This window comes from Lissotriton helveticus, chromosome 7, assembly GCF_964261635.1.
Source record: "Lissotriton helveticus chromosome 7, aLisHel1.1, whole genome shotgun sequence".
NCBI classification, from domain to species: domain Eukaryota; kingdom Metazoa; phylum Chordata; class Amphibia; order Caudata; family Salamandridae; genus Lissotriton; species Lissotriton helveticus.
Window position 1 is genome coordinate 314469836 of NC_136068.1, and position 19043 is coordinate 314488878.

General features: G+C 51.1%; 1 protein-coding gene across 6 annotated transcripts in view; it reads left to right on the top strand.

The window, feature by feature from the left end:
- The window catches only part of SGK2 (serum/glucocorticoid regulated kinase 2), a 448429-nt gene that overhangs the window by 273554 nt on the left and 155832 nt on the right, over positions 1-19043 (top strand). For all 6 annotated transcript variants that reach the window (XM_078652126.1, XM_078652129.1, XM_078652128.1 and 3 more), the window contains one exon: positions 18814-18945. In XM_078652126.1, coding sequence (XP_078508252.1) covers positions 18814-18945 — 132 coding nt within the window. The remainder of the gene's footprint in view (positions 1-18813; positions 18946-19043) is intronic.

A 19043-nucleotide genomic window follows, 5' to 3' on the forward strand; every position in this document is an offset into this window, starting at 1 on the left:
CTTGTAAAGAGATGCCCATGCCCTGCCCGTGTTTCGATCGTTCTTCTCAGCCCAGTTTGGTCTTATCATTGCAGGTTGAGCTGGGGGGGGGGTCATGCACTGTCATGTGTGATGGCTGAAGATTCAGCGCCCGAGGGCACTTCTTGTGGATAAGACACTAGCCTGTCCTCCCATTCTAGTGTGCCAAGATATGAGAGCAGCCATGGCTCTTCCGCCTGATTCCCTTGAGCTCCCTCCTGATGCTCTTGGTGCACAGGAGATGAGTGACCTGGCTTATCGCAGTTTGCCGTAAGAAAAGGTATGGAGGTCTGAAGTGCTTTTGACTTTGAATCCTGGAGAAGATGAAATTAGTGTGTTCGAGGCATGTGGGCTGCTGAATTCACATCTTATGCATAGATCGCCGCCTAGTGTTGGGTCCGAATGATTGCACATTGTTGTCCTGGAAGAGTCTTTGAAGTATCACGAGATAGGTGGCTCCTCCCCTGGACTACAGTGCGCATGGACATCCTCTCCATCCTCAGATTGTTTTTTTCCGCCATTGGGTTCGGATGTTCTTCTCTTAACTCCAGTTCGGAAACTTTTCTTCAAGGCCAAAAGGCCTCCGGGGTCGTCTGTATTGTTTCTCTCGTTCGGTGCGAGTTCTTGTTCCAGTTTCTTTCGAAGCAGGACGTCGAAAAACGCCGCGTGGCCTTTTCGACACCAAAGGCCCGATCGTAGATGGAACGGAGCCCATTCAAACGATGCCCCCTTTGTAACGCAAAATACCCGCACATCGATGTACACCCGGTGTGCAACAAGTGCTTATCCCCCGACCACAACGAGGACAACTGCTTCGCTTGTGCTCGGTTCCGGTCCAAGAAGACGCTTAGGCTCCGACGTGCAGCACGACAGGTGAATATCTTCGATGAAGACGACGAGGAGATCGTCGACACTGAGGATCCACAACAGACGTCAGATCCAGATTCGGAGCATGGCTCCGACTACTATGAGGTCGACGAGGAACACGTCGCTGACGATGAAAACATCAATGAGGTAAGGGACGACGTGTCCCCCATCGGAGCCGTCGACGACGACTCGAGTGATGAACCAGGCCCAACAGCGGGTACTGGGCCTAAACAAGACACTCTTACACTCTCCAAGGCTCCGGTCGAGGCATCGCCGAAAGGCCTTACCCAAGATAGTGTTCAACATTCTATAGCCCCGCGTCTCGGCCCGGCTAAGAATATTACACATGAGCCATCGGTCGCCCACCAGAAAGCAAAACCGAAAGGGACCGAGGAGAAAGCGAAACCGAAACTGCTAAAGGCAGCCATCGGATCGAAGAGTGCAAGCACATCGGAATCGACGTCGAGGCCAAGTGTCGACGAGCCAAAGAGGTCCGCCGCAAAAGCTGTCGATCCAAAGATTGGTGCGCTACATGCCATCACTATAAAGCCAAGTTCGTCGAGCCGACACGGTCGGCGTCAACGGCCGGCGACACAAACAAAGGACTTGACTCTCATAAGGCCCTCGAACCGAGGCACCGAGTCGAAAAACAAAAGGTGGTCAAAGCCCTCGAGCCGAAAACCAAAAGCGCCTCGAAGGAGCAAATCGACTCCGTTAAAAAGTGCACGCCTCAGACGCCTGCACCGAAGTCCACACAAAGTAGAAAGCACGACAACAAACAAAAGTCCGTCGATGCTGTATCAACACCAGGCCCACAGCCAGCTATAAAGTTCGGTCTGCCCCCAACAGCACGACCTAGGGGAACGGATCCAACAAAAGGCTTGGAGCAATCCACACCTGTGACACTTGGGAAGAGGAGCCATCCTCAGGAAGCAGGCGTTATGTATCAGGAGCCATCCTATGATGAACAGTCAAAGCTCCATATCGACGCCGACACTGGCAGACTTACTATATATCAAAGGAAAATCAGGTCGGAAACTCCACTGGATTCCTATAAAATTCCACTAAAAAAGAAAAGAGACTCTTCCACATCGCCTGTCCTTTTTGAAAGTGTGCAGTACCATGAACAGGACATTTCTAGCTACTCACCTGCACGCTCTACTGAGGAGCTAGGGTACAACTATGACTAACAGTATGGTTACCCTGCGGACAATGATCCAGATGACCAGGCTCAAACATGGACAGACACTGCGGACCAAGGGGAGTCCCAACCTATCCCTGAAACTCCTTCTTATCCTGTAAAAACGTCACCCACAGAGGATACAGCAGCGTTTAACGCACTAATAGAGAGGGCAGCACATAATCATGATGTGGACATGCATGCTGACCCAATTGAGGAGGATTTTTTGTTTGACACTTTCTCAACTTCAGAGAAATCTGTAAAAACATTGCCAATGTTAAAAGGTGTCCTCAAACATGCAGGGGACATTTTTAAAGAGACCACCAGGGCAAGGGTTGTTAACCCACGCATTGAAAGAAAATACAGACCGGCATCTGTGGACCCAACCTACATTAGGGGACAGTTGCCTTTCGACTCTTTGGTTGTCTCCAATGCCCGTAAACGGGCCAACTCTCAGACCACTGGTGATGCTCCTCCTCCAGACAAAGAATCTAAAGTGTTAGAAGCATCTGGGAAAAGGGTGGCTGTGCAGGCAGCTAACATCTAGAGGATTTCAAACACACAGGCCCTATTAGCCAGATACGATAGGGCACATTATGACACATTGGAGTAACTGCTACAACATTTGCCTGATGCATTCAAAGAAGGAGCAGAAACACTCCTACAGGAAGGGAAACTCATATCCAACGCATCCATTAAATGTGCGCTGGACGTAGCAGACTCTGCAGCCAGAGCCATCAACACTAGTGTCATGCTCAGAAGGCATGCTTGGTTGCGTATCTCTGGGCTCAAACCAGAGATTCAAACAACTTTGTTAAATCAGCCTATAAACCCTGATTTTCTGTTTGGCTCTGATGTAGACTCCATCTTAGAAAAAATAAAGAAAGATACAGAGACAGAGACAGCCAAATCTATGGGGGCCTTGCAGTCTCAGCAATTCAGAGGTGGTTCCTTTCGTCGCTCCAATAACAGAGGAGCTTCAAAAGGACAGGCATCCCAGCAAACTCAATACAACAAAGGGAATAAGCAAACCACCTACACCTAAACAAATAGAGGTGGATACCGTGGCAACAGCAGCAAAGGCAGAGGACGAGGAAATAATAACACCAGATGCTCTGCCAATACTAAGCAGTGATGCCTTGTCGCTGCCCCCAGACCATATAACACCAGTCGGGGGCAGACTGCAGCAGTTCCTGCCAGTCTGGAAAAGCATTACCACAGACAGGTGGGTGAGACAACTCATTCAGTATGGTTATTGTCTGGAGCGAACATCCACTCCACCCAACATACCCCCAAAACACTGTCCTATGTCCGCAGAGCACATACACTTATTGCAGCAAGAAGTTCTCAGCATGCTGCAAAAAGGGGCCATAGAACTCGTCCCTATACAGGAACAAGGTACAGGGGTGTACTCTCTCTACTTCTGAATCCCCAAAAAGGACGGGTTTCTCAGGCCCATACTAGACCTGCGGCCCCTAAACCAATACATCTTGTCAGAACATTTTCACATGCTCACTTTACAGCAAGTTCTTCCATTACTCAGTCAGGGAGACTTCCTCGCTACCCTAGACTTAAAAGATGCGTATTTCCACATACCAATACATCCAGCACACAGGAAGTATCTCAGGTTTACCATACAAAACAAGCACTACCAGTTCAGGGTACTGCCTTTCGGTGTGACTACAGCCCCCAGGGTGTTTACCAAATGCCTTGCGACAGTGGCTGCACACCTACGGAGAAACCATGTTCATGTCTACCCCTACCTAGACGATTGGCTCATCCAAGCAAAGTCAGCCCAGCAATGTGCCTATCACGTGTCCAGCACCATTCACCGCCTACACAGCCTCGGATTCTCATTAAACTACCCAAAATCTCATCTTCAGCCAGCCCACGTCCAGCAGTATCTGGGTGCCACAATAGACACTCTAGCGGCCAAGGCGCAGCCAAACTCAGCCAGAATCAAAGCATTCTGTTACTAATTCAAAAGTTCAGACCACAACACTCCCTCCCAGCAAGGGTGTTTATGCAGTTGATAGGCATGATGGCCTCCTGCATTTTTATAGTCCCTCACGCGAGACTACACATGCGTCCCCTCCAAGAGTGCTTGTCTCTGCAGTGGAACCAGGCTCAGGGACAATTGAAGGACCTAGTGTTGGTGACCGGTCGCGCATACAACTCTCTGCATTGGTGGAATCCACAAAACCTTTGCAGGGGACGACCGTTCCAGGAGCCTGTACCACAAATAGTGCTGACAACAGACGCATCTCTCCTGGGATGGGGAGCGCATGTCCTCCATTACACAGTCCAGGGGCTGTGGACAACCCAACAGAAGAAGATGCACATCAACCTACTGGAACTGATGGCAATCTTCCTGGCCATGAAGGCGTTCAAAGTTCATTTGTGCAACAAAGTCGTGTTAATCCGGACGGACAACATGACTGCCATGTACTACATACAAAAGCAGGGAGGGACACACTCTCCACAGTTGTCACACCTAGCACAAAGCAGGTGGAAGTGGGCCATTCAGAGAAACATCTTCCTCATGGCGGAACACCTCCCAGGCAAGAACAACCACATGGCGGATCTGCTCAGCAGACACAGCCACCAAATGCACGAGTGGGAGATACATCCCTCAGTGCTGCACCCATACTTTCAGCAGTGGGGTCACCCAGGGATAGACCTGTTCGACACAAAGGAAAACGCAAAATGCCAAAGCTTCGCCACCAGATTTCCACATCCGCAGTCTCAGGGCAATGCGATATGGATGAACTGGTCAGGCAGATTTGCGTACGCTTTTCCACCAGCCCCGCTCATACCACTAGTGGCAAGCAAACTGCGGCAACATTCAATGACACTAATCCTAGTTGCTCCAACGTGGGCGAGGCAACCATGGTACACCACATTACTCGAACTTTCCGTGGTTCCTCATCAAAGGCTGCGATTAACACCCAGCCTTTTAACACAGAGCCATGGCGACATTCAGCACCCAGATCCGCAACAGCTGAACCTTGCGATCTGGCTCCTGAGGTCATAGAGTTTGGTTACCTCAACTTGCCTCCCGACTGTATGAATATTATCAAGGAGGCAAGGCGGCCTACCACTAGGGCATGCTATGCGGCGAAATGGAAGCGATTTGTCATCTATTGTAAAAATAATGACATAAATCCGCTGGATGCATCTTCACAAAATATCATCTGTTACCTACTACATTTACACAGATGCAATCTGGCTTACAGCTCCATTCGTATACATTTAGCTGCAGTGGCCGCCTATCTTCAAAACAGGCAGCACCTTTCACTATTTAGAGTGCCTGCTATTAAAGCTTTCCTGGAGGGGCTCAAACGAATCATTCCTCCAAGGCACCCTCCTTCTCCTGTATGGAACCTCAATGTAGTCCTTACCAGGCTAATGGGACCACCCTTTGAACCTCTACACTCATGTGAGATACAATTCCTAACCTGGAAAGTTGCTTTCCTAGTTGCAATTACTTCTCTCAGAAGAGTTAGTGAGCTACAAGCCTAACTATTCAGGAGCCATTCATACAAATTCACGCAAACAGGGTAGTGCTGCGGACTAACCCTAAATTTATGCCAAAGGTGGTGTCCCAGTTTCACATCAACCAAGCTATTGAACTGCCGGTATTCTTCCCTAACCCAGATTCCGTAGCAGAGCGAGCTCTGCATACCCTTGACGTCAAAAGAGCTCTCCTTTACTATATAGATAGGACAAAACTTTTCAGAAAGACTAAACAACTGTTTGTTGCCTTTTCACCACAGCACAAAGGCAAACCCATTTCCAAATCAGGCATAGCCAGATAGATTAAGTGCATTCAAATCTGTTATCAAAAAGCTAAACGCACATTAACAGTTCCCCCACGAGCGCATTCCACACGCAAGTTAGGGGCATCCATGGCTTTCCTGGGAAACATTCCTCTAGAGGACATATGTAAGGCAGCCACATGGACTACCATACACACTTTTACCAAACACTACTGTGTAGATGTACACTCCAAACAGCAGGCAGCTGTAGGACAGGCTGTACTCAAAACTCTTTTTCAAACTGCTGCAGCTGGCACGGGCAACCGCCGCTAGGAGGAAACTGCTATACATTCTATGCATAAGATGTGAATTCAGCAGCCCACGTGCCTCGAACGGAATATGCTACTTACCAGTATGCATCTGTTCTTGGCATGTAGGGCTGCTGATATTCACATCGCCTCCCCGGTGCCTGTAGCAGCTGTAGCATTCAGAATTACTCTCTAGCATGGGCATTACTTACTGTATCATACTCCATCCCTGCCACAATGGCGAAAAACAATCTGAGGATGGAGAGGATGCCCATGCGCACTGTAGTCCAGGGGAGGAGCCACCTATCTCGTGATACTTCAAAGACTCTTCCAGGACAACAATGTGCAATCATCCGGACCCAACACTAGGCGGCGATCTATGCATAAGATGTGAATATCAGCAGCCCTACATGCCAAGAACAGATGCATACTGGTAAGTAGCATATTCCTTAGCGAGATTGGGTTGTACTCCTGGGTTATAGCAAGAGACTCTTTTAGTTGGCAGTTCTGCAGCCTTGTGCTGTGTCTGTTGTGATTTTGCGCATTGCATATTTCTGTGGCCTGGTTGGGAACATTGGTGTGAGGTGGGGGGGTTGAGCCCCACACTGACGTTTTGAGGTGTTGACCATCTCCACTGGGTGTGCCTGATTCCGGGTCATGCTCATGAGCTGCCATAACCTCCACCAAGACCATAGACCCAGTTTGTCTTAGAGCTAACGGTGCCTGGCCTGGGGATGGAGGGCCCATGGCAGTAACCGGTCCGGACCTTGGTTCTCTTTCTGCTTTGGTGTTCGGTAGCTGAAAGTGGCCTTCCCTCGCTTAGCTGCCTGCTTCTCGCGGCTGAAGAGGATGCTGTAGGGCTTGGATCCGGCTATTGCTTGAGAAGAGGGCTGAGCCTGCGTCTTTCTAAAAGGAGAATTTTAAATACATTTTTGTCTGGAATGAGTTTGTGTAACACTTCTTGGCTTTGTCTTTTGCCTCCTGTGTTCCTGCTTCTTGTGTCCTCCTTGTCAAACTGAATTTCAGTGAGTGGGAAGCCTGGCAGTGTTTGTAAGTGGGTTTGAGCTGGTTGCAGCTTCCCCTTGTACTTTCTCACCTCGGGTTTTATGGGGAGGGGAGTCTGTGCTGTGGCCTACAGAGGTCAGTGTTTATTAAGCAGTGGTTGCTTCTTTGAGGCTTGGGACTTGGTGGGTTGCCCTTTGAATGTATGGTACCGCCACACACCTCCTGTGTGGGTTGATTGTTGTGGGAGGCACGAGCACGCACATCTTGTGGATTGACAGAGACGGTGTAAGAGGAGAGTAGGAAGCAGTCGAGGTGGACGAAAGGCTGGTCGGGAAGTAGGAGACTGCAAGCAGCAACAAGGCCTAGCTTGGCTGCTTCTGCTGCCACCACTCCCCCTCCCACTGACGGGGCCCCCCCAGTGGGTGCCCACTGCCATAAGCTTCTGCCTTACACTGTTCTCATGCTCTCCTCGTCCATGGTGCAGCGGGTGAATTGGGCAGGCGGATGATGACAGTAGAGGTGGGAGCGTAAGTGCTTTGTACCAGGCTGTAATTAGATTGGGCGTACTGCTGGGTCACACTGCCACGCCCGCACCTTTCCCAACTGCTGCTTCTGCATGAAGGCACTTTGGGGAGTAAACCCCACTTGCACCACATCCTGATTTCAGCGGGGCTTTGAATGTGGTGTTGTGCAGCCCAAAAATCACTGCATACAGGGCCAGGGAGTTGATGACAGCAGCTGAGGCTGCTTGAGAGCTGGGGAAAACAGACCGGCAGTGCAGGTAGCACAAGCGAGTACAGGGCAGGCAATGAACCGTTTGTAGATTGGCTCCGTTGCCTTGGCTGATTGACTTGAAATGATGTAGGACGTAGGGCCAGATGTACGACCCTTTTTGTACGTCGCAAACTGAGAATCTGGCAGTTTGTGTCCTCTAAAGCGGCTTTTTTAATGTACTAACCTTATTTTGCTAGTCGGTAATAGGTTAGGTTTGCGAGTTGCTATTATGAAAGGGCGTTTCATGGGTGACCCTTCCTAATAGCGCGTCACAGTGGCTTGTATGAATGTTATGCAACCAGAATGCGGTTGCAAAACTTTCATATTTTAGCGACTCCGTGAAGGAGTTGGTAACCCATCCGAAACAGGAAGGGAACCCCTGGGGACCCCTTCCCCTGTGTGAATGTGGGTGCCAACATTTTTTAAGAACCGGCAGTGGTCCCACAGACCACTGCCTACTCTTAAAAATTGGAAAGGAATCTTTTAACTTTTCTTTTTGAAATGCATCTTTATTTAAAAATCAATCACAGACACTGACCCCAGCAGACCACCATCCTTGTGATTAAAGGCCATTCCCAAATGGGTTGCAGATTGCTACCTACCCCATGAATGTTAATGCGAGTCGCAAAATGTAATGATTGTACATCTCGCCCATAGAATCAGCCCCCCTAATTGGAGTTGTTGCAATTTCATAATTACTTGTGGAAGTGCTTGTAGTAAGCTCCGTGTTAGCGGTACAGGTAGTAGTTATAGCCAAAGTAATTTTTCTGCTATTAGCAGTAATAGCTGAATGTGCAGCTTTGTTCCCAGCAGAGGTAATAAAATGTAATACATTTATTTTCCCAGTAATAATAGTAGGACTGTATGTAGTAGTTGTAATGTATGTGTTATAGTGCAAGCTAGTAGTGAAATCTAACAGTAGTTAAATTAAGTGCTTTTCTTATAGCATTAGAGGTCTTTTTTGAAGTTAAAAACATACCCTTAGGGGGGAGGAGCCAAGATGGCGATCGAGATGGCTGCGTAACCGCTCGGCTCTGTGAGCCTCCTCACCCCGCACATACATCCTGGCACTTATCCTGAGCTGCAACGGCATCTACATGTAGGCGAAGAGTCACTTTCACTTACCGCTTGCTCCTGAGGCTTCTACTTGCTGCAGACCCGTTGGAGTGTCCCCGACTGTTTTGAGGCCTTCGCGGAGCTGGGACCGGGGTCTCGAGTGCGGAGAGTGGCCGGCCGCGACTGCAACAACAGCGGCCTCTGGTGGTGGTGAGGACTCGGCCGGAGGAAACTGAAGACCTGGTTGCTGATGGCGACAGTGCCAACCTAGCCCAATTGGCGGAAAACCATGTGGGGAGTGTGATGCAGCTGGGTCGAGGGAGGTGCATGATTCTGGGCCCCCCATTCCGGTGTTGTATCCGGGCCCATTACCGACTTTGCCCGAAGTCGGCGTGCTGCCCCCAGGGTGCGGCGGAGTTTTTAGCCTTTTGGTGACTCTCCGCTGAGAAACCTGCCTTGGCCTGTGAGATTCCCGTTGTGAATCCTGTTCCTCCCTGATGTGAGACCCGGTCCCGAGGTGAGGTGGAGGGGGACGAGGCCGGAGCAGCTAAGATAGCGGAGAGCACCCTCGTCCGCACGCCTCACCCGGGCAGAGAAGCCGCTATGCGAGAGAGTCCTGGGGTCTGGCGACACGAGAGAGAGCCCACGTCCAGAGATGTTTTGACTGCGTTAACAACTCTGCATAAGACCCTGATCCGGGACGCCCGGGATCTGGGAAGGAGGATGGCAACCATTGTTGTCCCGCCGCTCCACATGGATAGGGATGAATCACAAGGAAGCGCCGATGTGCCCGCCTTTGCGTCAGTGATGAACGTTCCAGCTGCGCCTACGTTTGTGGAGACGCCGATAGACCCGGTCCGTGACATCGCTTTGGATTGCTCTGTTGTGTTTGGGAGTGACTCGTCGGGGTCTTTCTCTGTACGGCGGCGGAAGAAACATCGATCCATAGTTTGGGTTGCCCCGGCGGCGCTTCCACAATTGTCGGATTGTGTCTTTTTCTCCTCCTGGCTGATGAGACTGTGTTCTGCCTGGGGGATGTTTCCGGCATCGGTGCTGCCACATACGGAGTTCCGCCATGCGTTCTTGACTGGGATTTGGGGGCTACGGTCCCATGGAGTATTGGCGCTTCTCGGACCGCCTGGTTCGGTTGGACCCGCCACACTGTACTGTATGCCGATTGTTGAATGGCCGTATGTGGGTACTATTGATAGAGAAGGCCAGGGATGATATCGTTTAGGATATGATGGAACACATTGTTGGCTGACTGTGTTTTGGAGGGACACTCCACGGGGATGTTACCGATTGACTTTATGATTCTTGCTTACTGTGGCTCTTCTGACTTTGCTTCTGATGTATATTGTGCGCGATAGGTGAGGGGGGGCCGGGTGGTCTGATCGGTGGCCCTTCTCCATATTTTTTCCTTAACTTTTCTTCCTCTTTCTTCTATATTTCGGGTCTCTTTTTAGGGCGATAGGCACGCTGCTGGGGGGGGGTAGGCCGTAGCCTTCTGCAGGGGTGCAGGGCGGGGGGTGGGGGGGGGAGAGGGTTGTTTATTTGTCCTTTCTTTGTCTCTATGGCCCTTTGCTTTTTCTTTTTCTAGGTGTCGTCGTCTTCATGTTTCCTACAATCTGTTTTGTTTTTAAGGGCTGGGGTGCTGATTCGACATGACGTGTATGTGTTGTTTACATTTATCCTGACTCGTATGCCTTGCCCCTGTGTCCTTAAGTGTATTCGCACTCATTGCGGATTTCTGTTTCATGTTGCTATTGTGGGATCATGTGTGACCGTCTGGCACTTCTTCTGATATTTTTTCTGTTTTATTTTTTCTTCATTGTAAAATTGACCTTCTTAAATCCTGTTTATTACGTTGTACGCTTAAATATGAGTCATATCCTGGATACTTACCTGCCCCGGCTTCTGGACCGCCGTTTCTTTTATATTGCTCTGCTTACCTTACGAATTGATTAGCGGCCGGCCGGGATGGTTGTAGGCCCATGCTTGTATTGATGTGAAGTGATAATAAAGGTTTTTAAAAAAAACAACAAAAAAAACATACCCTTTGAATCTTTATAGTGAATAAATACATATATATATATATATATATATATATATATATATATATATATATATATATATATATATATATATATATTCCATGCCCATTTAGAAAAGTGGAGGAAATGTGACTGCTTAAAATGGACTGGATATACAACTAAGAAAAGAGAGTGGCTACAGAGGGATAATTTATTAACGCATTGATATACTTATTCGAGCTTCAATTTTTAGCCTGGACTCAGAGGTCTGTAAACCTAGACCCCTCCACACCCTTCAATGAGTTGTCTGTCACTTTGTGTTTTAATATCACGTTGAATACCACAACACTGGAGCAGGTGAGGGAAACTGCATTTATTAAAGACCTGCTTTTAATGTAGCAAACAACAAAGAGAGGTCACAAACCGTTTGAAGTTTTCAATGCAGACCACCCCCACACGTCGCTCATGCCAGTTATCTTTCTATTGAATATACACGTTTATTCTGACCCAAAGTGCAGACTTTTCTCTGACATGATCTGCTGTCAACCATACTGTGCCCCTATATTCTTAATAAAGAAAGGGGTATAAGTAGAGTGAAAGAAAAAACAGAGTGCAGTAGAAAATCATGAGGGCTCAAAAGCGTGAGGTAATATGTTGTCATTTTACTATAACCTGAACTCAAAAGCTTTTCCTTTAACATGCTTTTAACTTCGGATTCAAGACATAATAACAATATTGCTCCCACTGCTTAAAAATCAGATTGTCAATAGTTTGTAATCTAGGTGAAATCATGCATCTGAAAGAGACACGTTAGTATAAGATTCCTTACCTTAGAATATCCCCAGGCGTCAGACTGGATCCGGAAATTTTTGCGTAGCAGTACCCTTGCGCGTCGGTAGGCGTCGTCTGCGGCTCCGCGTCCGTTGTCGGCGTCGTGGGCGCCGTGATGACGTCGTCGGAGTACTTAGACGCCGCCTCCGCGTGCTGACGTCAGTCCTTCTTTTTTCCGCGCCAGCTAGCGCAGATCTGGAAAAAGCAGTAACCCTAGTCAATTTTGACTAACTTTTTGATCCTTTTTGATTGCTATTTCGAAGTCTCTCGACTCCGAATCGGTGCCGATAGGGATGCCCGGCTTCAAGCATTGTGACGATTGCGACCGGCTGATGTCGGTCACGGATCCTCACCGTGTGTGTTTGTCGTGTTTGGGCGTCTACCACGACGACAAGGCCTGCTCCGACTGCCGGGCCCTCTCTTCGAAAGCCAGGCGGGAGCGGTCCCGTAGGTGCCTCGAACTCCGGCAGTTGGCCCCGCACCGTGAGAGGTCCCGATCCCATGGGAGGTCGAGGGACAGGTCGCGGGCTCGGAGCCACCACAGCTCTGAGAGTAGGCCGCACTCCTCCGGGTCGAAGTAGTCGTCAGGTAAGCGGCACAAGAAGTCCAAGCGGCGTCATCGCTCCTCGGACTCCCCCCGACGCTCGCGCGATGCGGCCGGGGGTTTGGGTGACACCACCCACGTGGCTCCGTCGGAGTCGCGGGCGCCGCGTACAGCTCCACACCCTCCGGTCCCTGGGCTGAACGCGACGCCGGAGGAGATCGAGCGCTTCCTCGTGGCCATGAGGAAACTCTCTCCTCCGACGGGCTCCGCGGCGCCTCCGGGCCCTGCGGACCCGTCTGGGAGCCCTAGTGGGTCGGCGGCTCCGGCCCCGACGCCGTCTGGTGCTTCGGCCCGACGCCTTCGGGCCCGGCGCCGCAGGACGCCGCTGGTCCTCCTTCGGGATCTGGTTCGTCGCCGGTGGATCCGACGGCCTCCCCGGCGTCGGACCCTCAGGTGTCGCCTCCGGCGCCGTCCTCTGGCGGCGCCGACCCCGGTCCTCCTTCCGTTCCTGTTCGGCCGTCGGGACGGCCCCGTTGGGCGCCGCTCCAGACGCCGTTGGGTGAATTTCACTTTTATGAACAGGCCCCATTGGTTGAGGACCCTGAATTTCAGGAGATGGGTGAAGGAGAGGACTGGGAGGGGTCTGAGGACCCTCTGACCAGGGAGTGTCAGTCTCATGAGGACTGGACAGGAGCCCTTGGGGAGGCCAGTGGCCTGGACACCTCTCCAGACACTGGGTTTGTCTCCCCTCCTACCGTGGCTTCGGAGGAGGGGGCAACATATAGTGTGGTGCTGATGAGGGCTGCCAAGGCCTTGGGCCTTGAGCTCCCCGTCGCGGCTGTGAGGACTAACCTCCTCACTGAGGTCCTTAAACCGCAGTCAAGCTCGGCCGAGCCTCTGCTGCCCTTTAATGAGGCCTTGACGGACGTTCTTCTGGGCACTTGGTCCAAGCCCGCTACGGGTTCGCCCGTAGATAGGAACGTGGCCAGACGCCACCGCCCAGCCCCGGGCGACCCATGTTTTCAGTCCTCCCACCCTAACCCCGAGAGCCTGGTCATCCAGGCCTCCAATTCCCAAACCGCATTCCCGTCGGCCCCGCCGGATCGGGAATCCAAGAGGTATGACCAGTATGGGAAGAAGATCTTCTCATCCATTAGTTTAGGCCTGCGGTCTTCCAACACCGCCTGCCTCTTGGGACGTTACACCCACTCTGTGTGGGATAAGGTCGCGGAAGTGCTGCCAGAGTGTCCGTTGGAGGTACGGGCCAAACTCGGCCAAGCCCTTGTGGAGGGCCGGGATGCAGCCAAGTATTCCATCCGGTGTGGGCTGGATACCACTGACTCGCTGGGTAGAGCGATGGCAACGACGGTGGCGGTCAGACGCCACGCCTGGCTGAGGTCCGCCAACTTCTCGGCAGATGTCCAGAGCACGCTCATGGACATGCCGTTCGATGGCCGTCGCCTCTTTGGCGACAAGGCAGACCATGCGCTTGAGCGTTTTAAGGACTCCAGGGCTACGGCCAAGTCCTTAGGCCTCTCGGGCCAACGCCAGCAATCGGCTGCCTATCACTCCTTTCGTGGCCACGGAAGGGGTGCGCCCACACGTGCCGCCAGCCACGCACCGCAGGGCAATACCCGACGCGGTGGCGGCCGTGGGAACCGTAGTCCAGGCGGTCGGGGGCAGCGGCGAGGTCAGTCCACACCTTCCCCCACAGCATCCGCCTCAAAACCCTCCTGGTCCATGCTTTCAGGCCCATGTGATGCCAGTGGGGGGCAGGGTTCGCCACACCACCTCCACTGGCGCACTGTCACATCGGACAGGTGGGTGCTGCAAATCGTCCGAAGGGGCTACTCCCTCCCCTTCGAGGCGACTCCTCCAGCCATGCCACCGCAGAACCACCGTGTATCGGGGGATCACTTGCGACTTCTGCAGGAGGAAGTTACAGCCCTCTTGGCCAAGGGGGCCATCGAGCGCGTTCCTGGGCCAGAAGTAGGGTGTGGTTGCTACTCCCACTACTTTCTGATACCCAAGAAGGGCAAAGGGGGCCTACGCCCTATCTTGGACCTACGGAACGTCAACGGCTTCCTCCGGAAGGAGAAGTTCAAAATGCTGACTCTGGCTCAGGTTCTGGCTGCCCTGGACCCAGGAGACTGGATGGTAGTGTTGGACTTGCAGGACGCTTACTTTCATATCCCCGTCCTGCCTGCCCACCGGCGCTACCTGCGGTTCATGGTGGGCCACGAGCACTTTCAATTTACCGTGCTCCCCTTCGGCCTTACCAGCGCCCCACGGGTGTTCACGAAGGTGATGGCGGTGGTCGCAGCTCATCTGCGCAGGTTAGGGGTTTCAGTCTTCCCCTACCTCGACGACTGGTTGTTGAAGGCGGGCTCGCCCCAGACAGTCGTCAGCCACCTCCAGGCGACGGCAGACCTCCTGCACCTGCTGGGGTTCTCCATCAATGTGCTGAAGTCACACCTGTGTCCCTCTCAGAAGCTCCTCTTCATCGAAGCGGTTCTGGACTCGGCACGGTTTTGGGTTTATCCGCCCGAACAGCGGGTCCGGGATATTCAGGCTCTGATTCCCATCTTTCAGCCGTTATCCCGGGTTTCGGTCAGGTTGACGCTGCGGCTTCTGGGGCTGATGGCCTCCTGCATCCTACTGGTGCATCACGCCAGGTGGCGGATGCGGGCTCTGCAGTGGGACCTGAAGTTTCAGTGGGCCCAGCATCAGGGCAACCTCTGCCCATGTCCTGATCTCGGAGGGCACTGCGAGACAGCTGCAGTGGTGGCTTACGGACCGCGATTGGGTCAGCGGCAGATCCCTCTCCCTTCCCCAACTGGAGCACGTAGTTGTGACGGACGCGTCCCTCCAGGGCTGGGGAGGCCACTTGGGAGAGGCGGAGATCAGAGGCCTCTGGTCTCCGGCGGAGACCCGGCTCCACATCAACCTGTTGGAGCTCAGGGCGATTCATCTGGCACTGAAGGCATTCCTCCCCTCTGTCCGGGGGAGTGTAGTGCAGGTGTTCACGGACAACACCACCGCCATGTGGTACTGCAAGGCGGGGTGGGGTCGTGGATCCTTTGTCAAGAGGCTCTTTGCCTTTGGCAATGGCTGGAACGCCAGGGCGTGACCCTGGTGCCTCAACACCTGGCAGGTTCTCTGAACGCCAGGGCGGACGAGCTCAGCCGTCGGTGCATGATGGATCACGAATGGCGTCTGAACTCGGACGTGGCGCAAGGCCTCTTTCAGCGATGGGGAGAGCCTTGGTTAGATCTATTAGCCACCGAAAAGAACGCGCAATGTCATCAGTTCTGCGCGTTGGAATTTCCAAGGCGGCGCTCGCTCGGAGACGCTTTTCGTCGCGAGTGGAGTTGCGGTCTGTTGTACGCCTTTCCGCCTATACCACTTCTGCCCAGAGTGCTGAAGAAGATCAGGCGCGACCGGGCCCAAATCATCCTTGTGGCTCCGGACTGGGCTCGAAGGTACTGGTATCCAGAGCTACTCGGTCTGTCAGTCGATCCCCCGGTTCGTCTGCCTCTTCAGGAGGACCTTCTGTCGCAGCAGCAGGGGACGGTCCTCCACCCGAACCTGTCCAGTCTCCACCTCCATGCTTGGAGATTGAGCGGCGACAGTTGAGGCCATTTGACTTGCCTCCTGAAGTCTGTAACATCATTCTGGCAGCCAGGCGTCCCTCCACAAAGTCGGTATACGCCTGCAGGTGGAACAGATTTGTGGCATGGTGCACAGCAAAGGCTGTGGATCCTCTTTCTGCCCCTCTTTCTGAGGTTCTTATCTTCCTTCTTTCTCTTGCCCAGCAGGGCTCTGCTCTGGGCACTATCAAGGGCTACCTTTCTGCCCTTTCAGCCTTTCTCAGGCTACCTGATCAGCCTTCTTTGTTCAAGTCCCCTATTGTAAACAGATTTCTTAAGGGCATCACTCACACGTTTCCTCCTGTTCCGTTTGTGATGCCTCAGTGGGACTTGAACCTGGTTTTAACATTCCTGATGTGCGCTCCCTTTGAGCCACTTCACAACTGTCCTCTTCGCCTTCTGACTTTGAAGACTGCTTTCCTGGTTGCCATCACCTCTGCCAGGAGAGTGAGTGAGCTCCAGGCTCTTTCTTGTACTCCACCTTTCCTTTCTGTCTGTCCATCCGGACAAAGTGGTGCTTCGTACCAAACCTTCTTTCCTGCCCAAGGTTGTCACGGCCTTTCACATCGGGCAGTCCATCACCTTGCCAACCTTCTTCCCGCCACCGCATCCCTCTAAAGAGGAAGAGCGGCTCCACCGTCTGGACCCAAAACGTGCGCTCTCATTCTATTTGGATCGCACACGCCAGTTCCGGGTGGATGACCAACTCTTTGTTGGTTACGTGGGCGCTAAGAAGGGGAAAGCGGTGCACAAGAGGACCATCTCCCGGTGGATCATCCTGTGTATCCAGGCATGCTACTCCTTGGCTAGGAAGGAGCCCCCGGTTGGACTGCGGGCTCTTTCTACCCGAGCGACGGCGACTACCACTGCCCTGGGCAGGGGTGTGCCCTTACAAGACATCTGTCAGGCAGCTACGTGGGCATCGCTGCACACGTTTGCAAGACACTACTGCCTGGACAGCCAAGTCCGGAGGGATGGCTTCTTTGGCCGTTCCGTCCTCCAGGACTTTCTGGTGTGATTATTGGTTCGCAGACCCACCACCGGGGTTGGTATTGCTGGGGTATCTATTCTAAGGTAAGGAATCTAATACTAACGTGTCTCTTTCAGATGCACAAGTTACTACTTGTGTAACGATATATCTGTAAGAGACATTAGTTAGTATTAGATTCCTTACCGACCCACCCATCCTCCCCGTTCTGCGAACCAATATCTAGGGTTAGGGTTGTCCCCTTTCAGGGCCCTAGTTTCAATGGCACCAGTGTTGGTTTTTAACATGGCTCTGCGTTTCTGGCGCGGAAAAGCTGTGTCTAAGAACTGACGTCAGCACGCGGAGGCGGCGTCTAAGTACTCCGACGACGTCATCACGGCGCCAACGACGGACGCGGAGCCGCAGACGACGCCTACCGACGCGCAAGGGTACTGCTACGCAAAAATGTCCGGATCCAGTCTGACCCCTGGGGATATTCTAAGGTAAGAAATCTAATACTAACTAATGTCTCTTACAGATATATCGTTACACAAGTAGTAACTTGTGCATTAATTCCTTATTGATACTGGCAATTGAAAGTTCTAATGTTATGGAGACCCACTGTAGAGGAGGTGTATGTATATATATATATATATATATATATATATATATCTATATATATATCCTCGTAACCTCAGCTGTACCAGTACTTCAGCAACCAATGCACATTAATTCAGAACTGCATTACCAGGGCTGACTAAATACTAAGAATGTAGGGCACCTCTGTGTAGTTGCCTCCATACTGACCTGCATTTCAGTCCTGACCTTTCTAAAGACACTTGGTATTCAGTCTTATGAAGACTAGCACCAAAGGAGCACCGTTGTCCATTGCTGCAGCACACAATGCTAATCTCTTCTTGGAAATGCACATAGAACTCAGCGAATGCACATCAATCATAGCCACCCAGCTGCAACCGGCCAATTTAAGCCCCATAAATAATCTGTTGAATGTAGCTCATTCCAGCCTGACCCCTGTTTGTGATGAGGAGCAAAATCTGCCATTGATTGCTTCTAATTTGATTAGCTGTATCCCTTTTTCTATATCAGACCCCACATATTATGCTCTGTTCCTGAATTGGAAGCAGTTTGTACCAGTTCAAGCAGGTGGGACCATCCTTCATTTGCTGGTCCCACCTACCACCTAAAGGTACATGTACTGGTAAAAAGGCAAAACTTGGAAAGAGCCACATTTTTATACTATGCCATGAACTGTCTTAATCTTCCATCGTTCAAGATTTATTTCATCTAAACTATTTCAATTGATCTTGTCTGCCAATGCCAACAAATAATAAAAAATATCCCTAACACAACAGCACAGTTGACTACAAAAAAATGGTTCTTCCTGTGATGTGTTATATTTTGTTGTAGTTAGCTGACCATACATATGAAAATGTAAAATTGAACTTCAGAAGCAAATCAGTTGGACTCTTGCGTTTTGATACCCACTGGATTGGATGACTATTAGTGTTGTTGACAATGGAGAAAGACGGTGACTTCTAAGTTGGAATAGCAGTCTTGGGTTTATTAGATTTTAAAAGAAGTAGGTCTGCTTTAAATTAGAGCTGGTGATATGTATTCAGCCCTGTACCTATTGGGTATTGTTAATCATTAAAAAATTACAGCAGTGCATGGGCAAATGGTTGAGTGTAGTTAAGACATATTATGGAGTGATATTTGTTTTCTTAATTAGAGTGAACATGTTTACTAAAAACAAGTGGAACATAACAGCATGACAATTTCTTTTTTATTATTCTCCTTCCAGCAAATCCATATTATGGCAGAACGGAATGTGCTTCTCAAGAACTTCAAGCACCCCTTTTTGGTCAGGTTGCGCTACTCCTTCCAGACACCAGAGAAACTCTACTTCGTCTTAGATTACATCAATGGAGGAGAGGTGAGAAAATATACGGAAGATATGTTTTAGGATGTGGTAACCAAAGTACTTGAGATTTTATATTAAAAAAAAGGCTGACCCCTCGTCAGCTGAGCCAA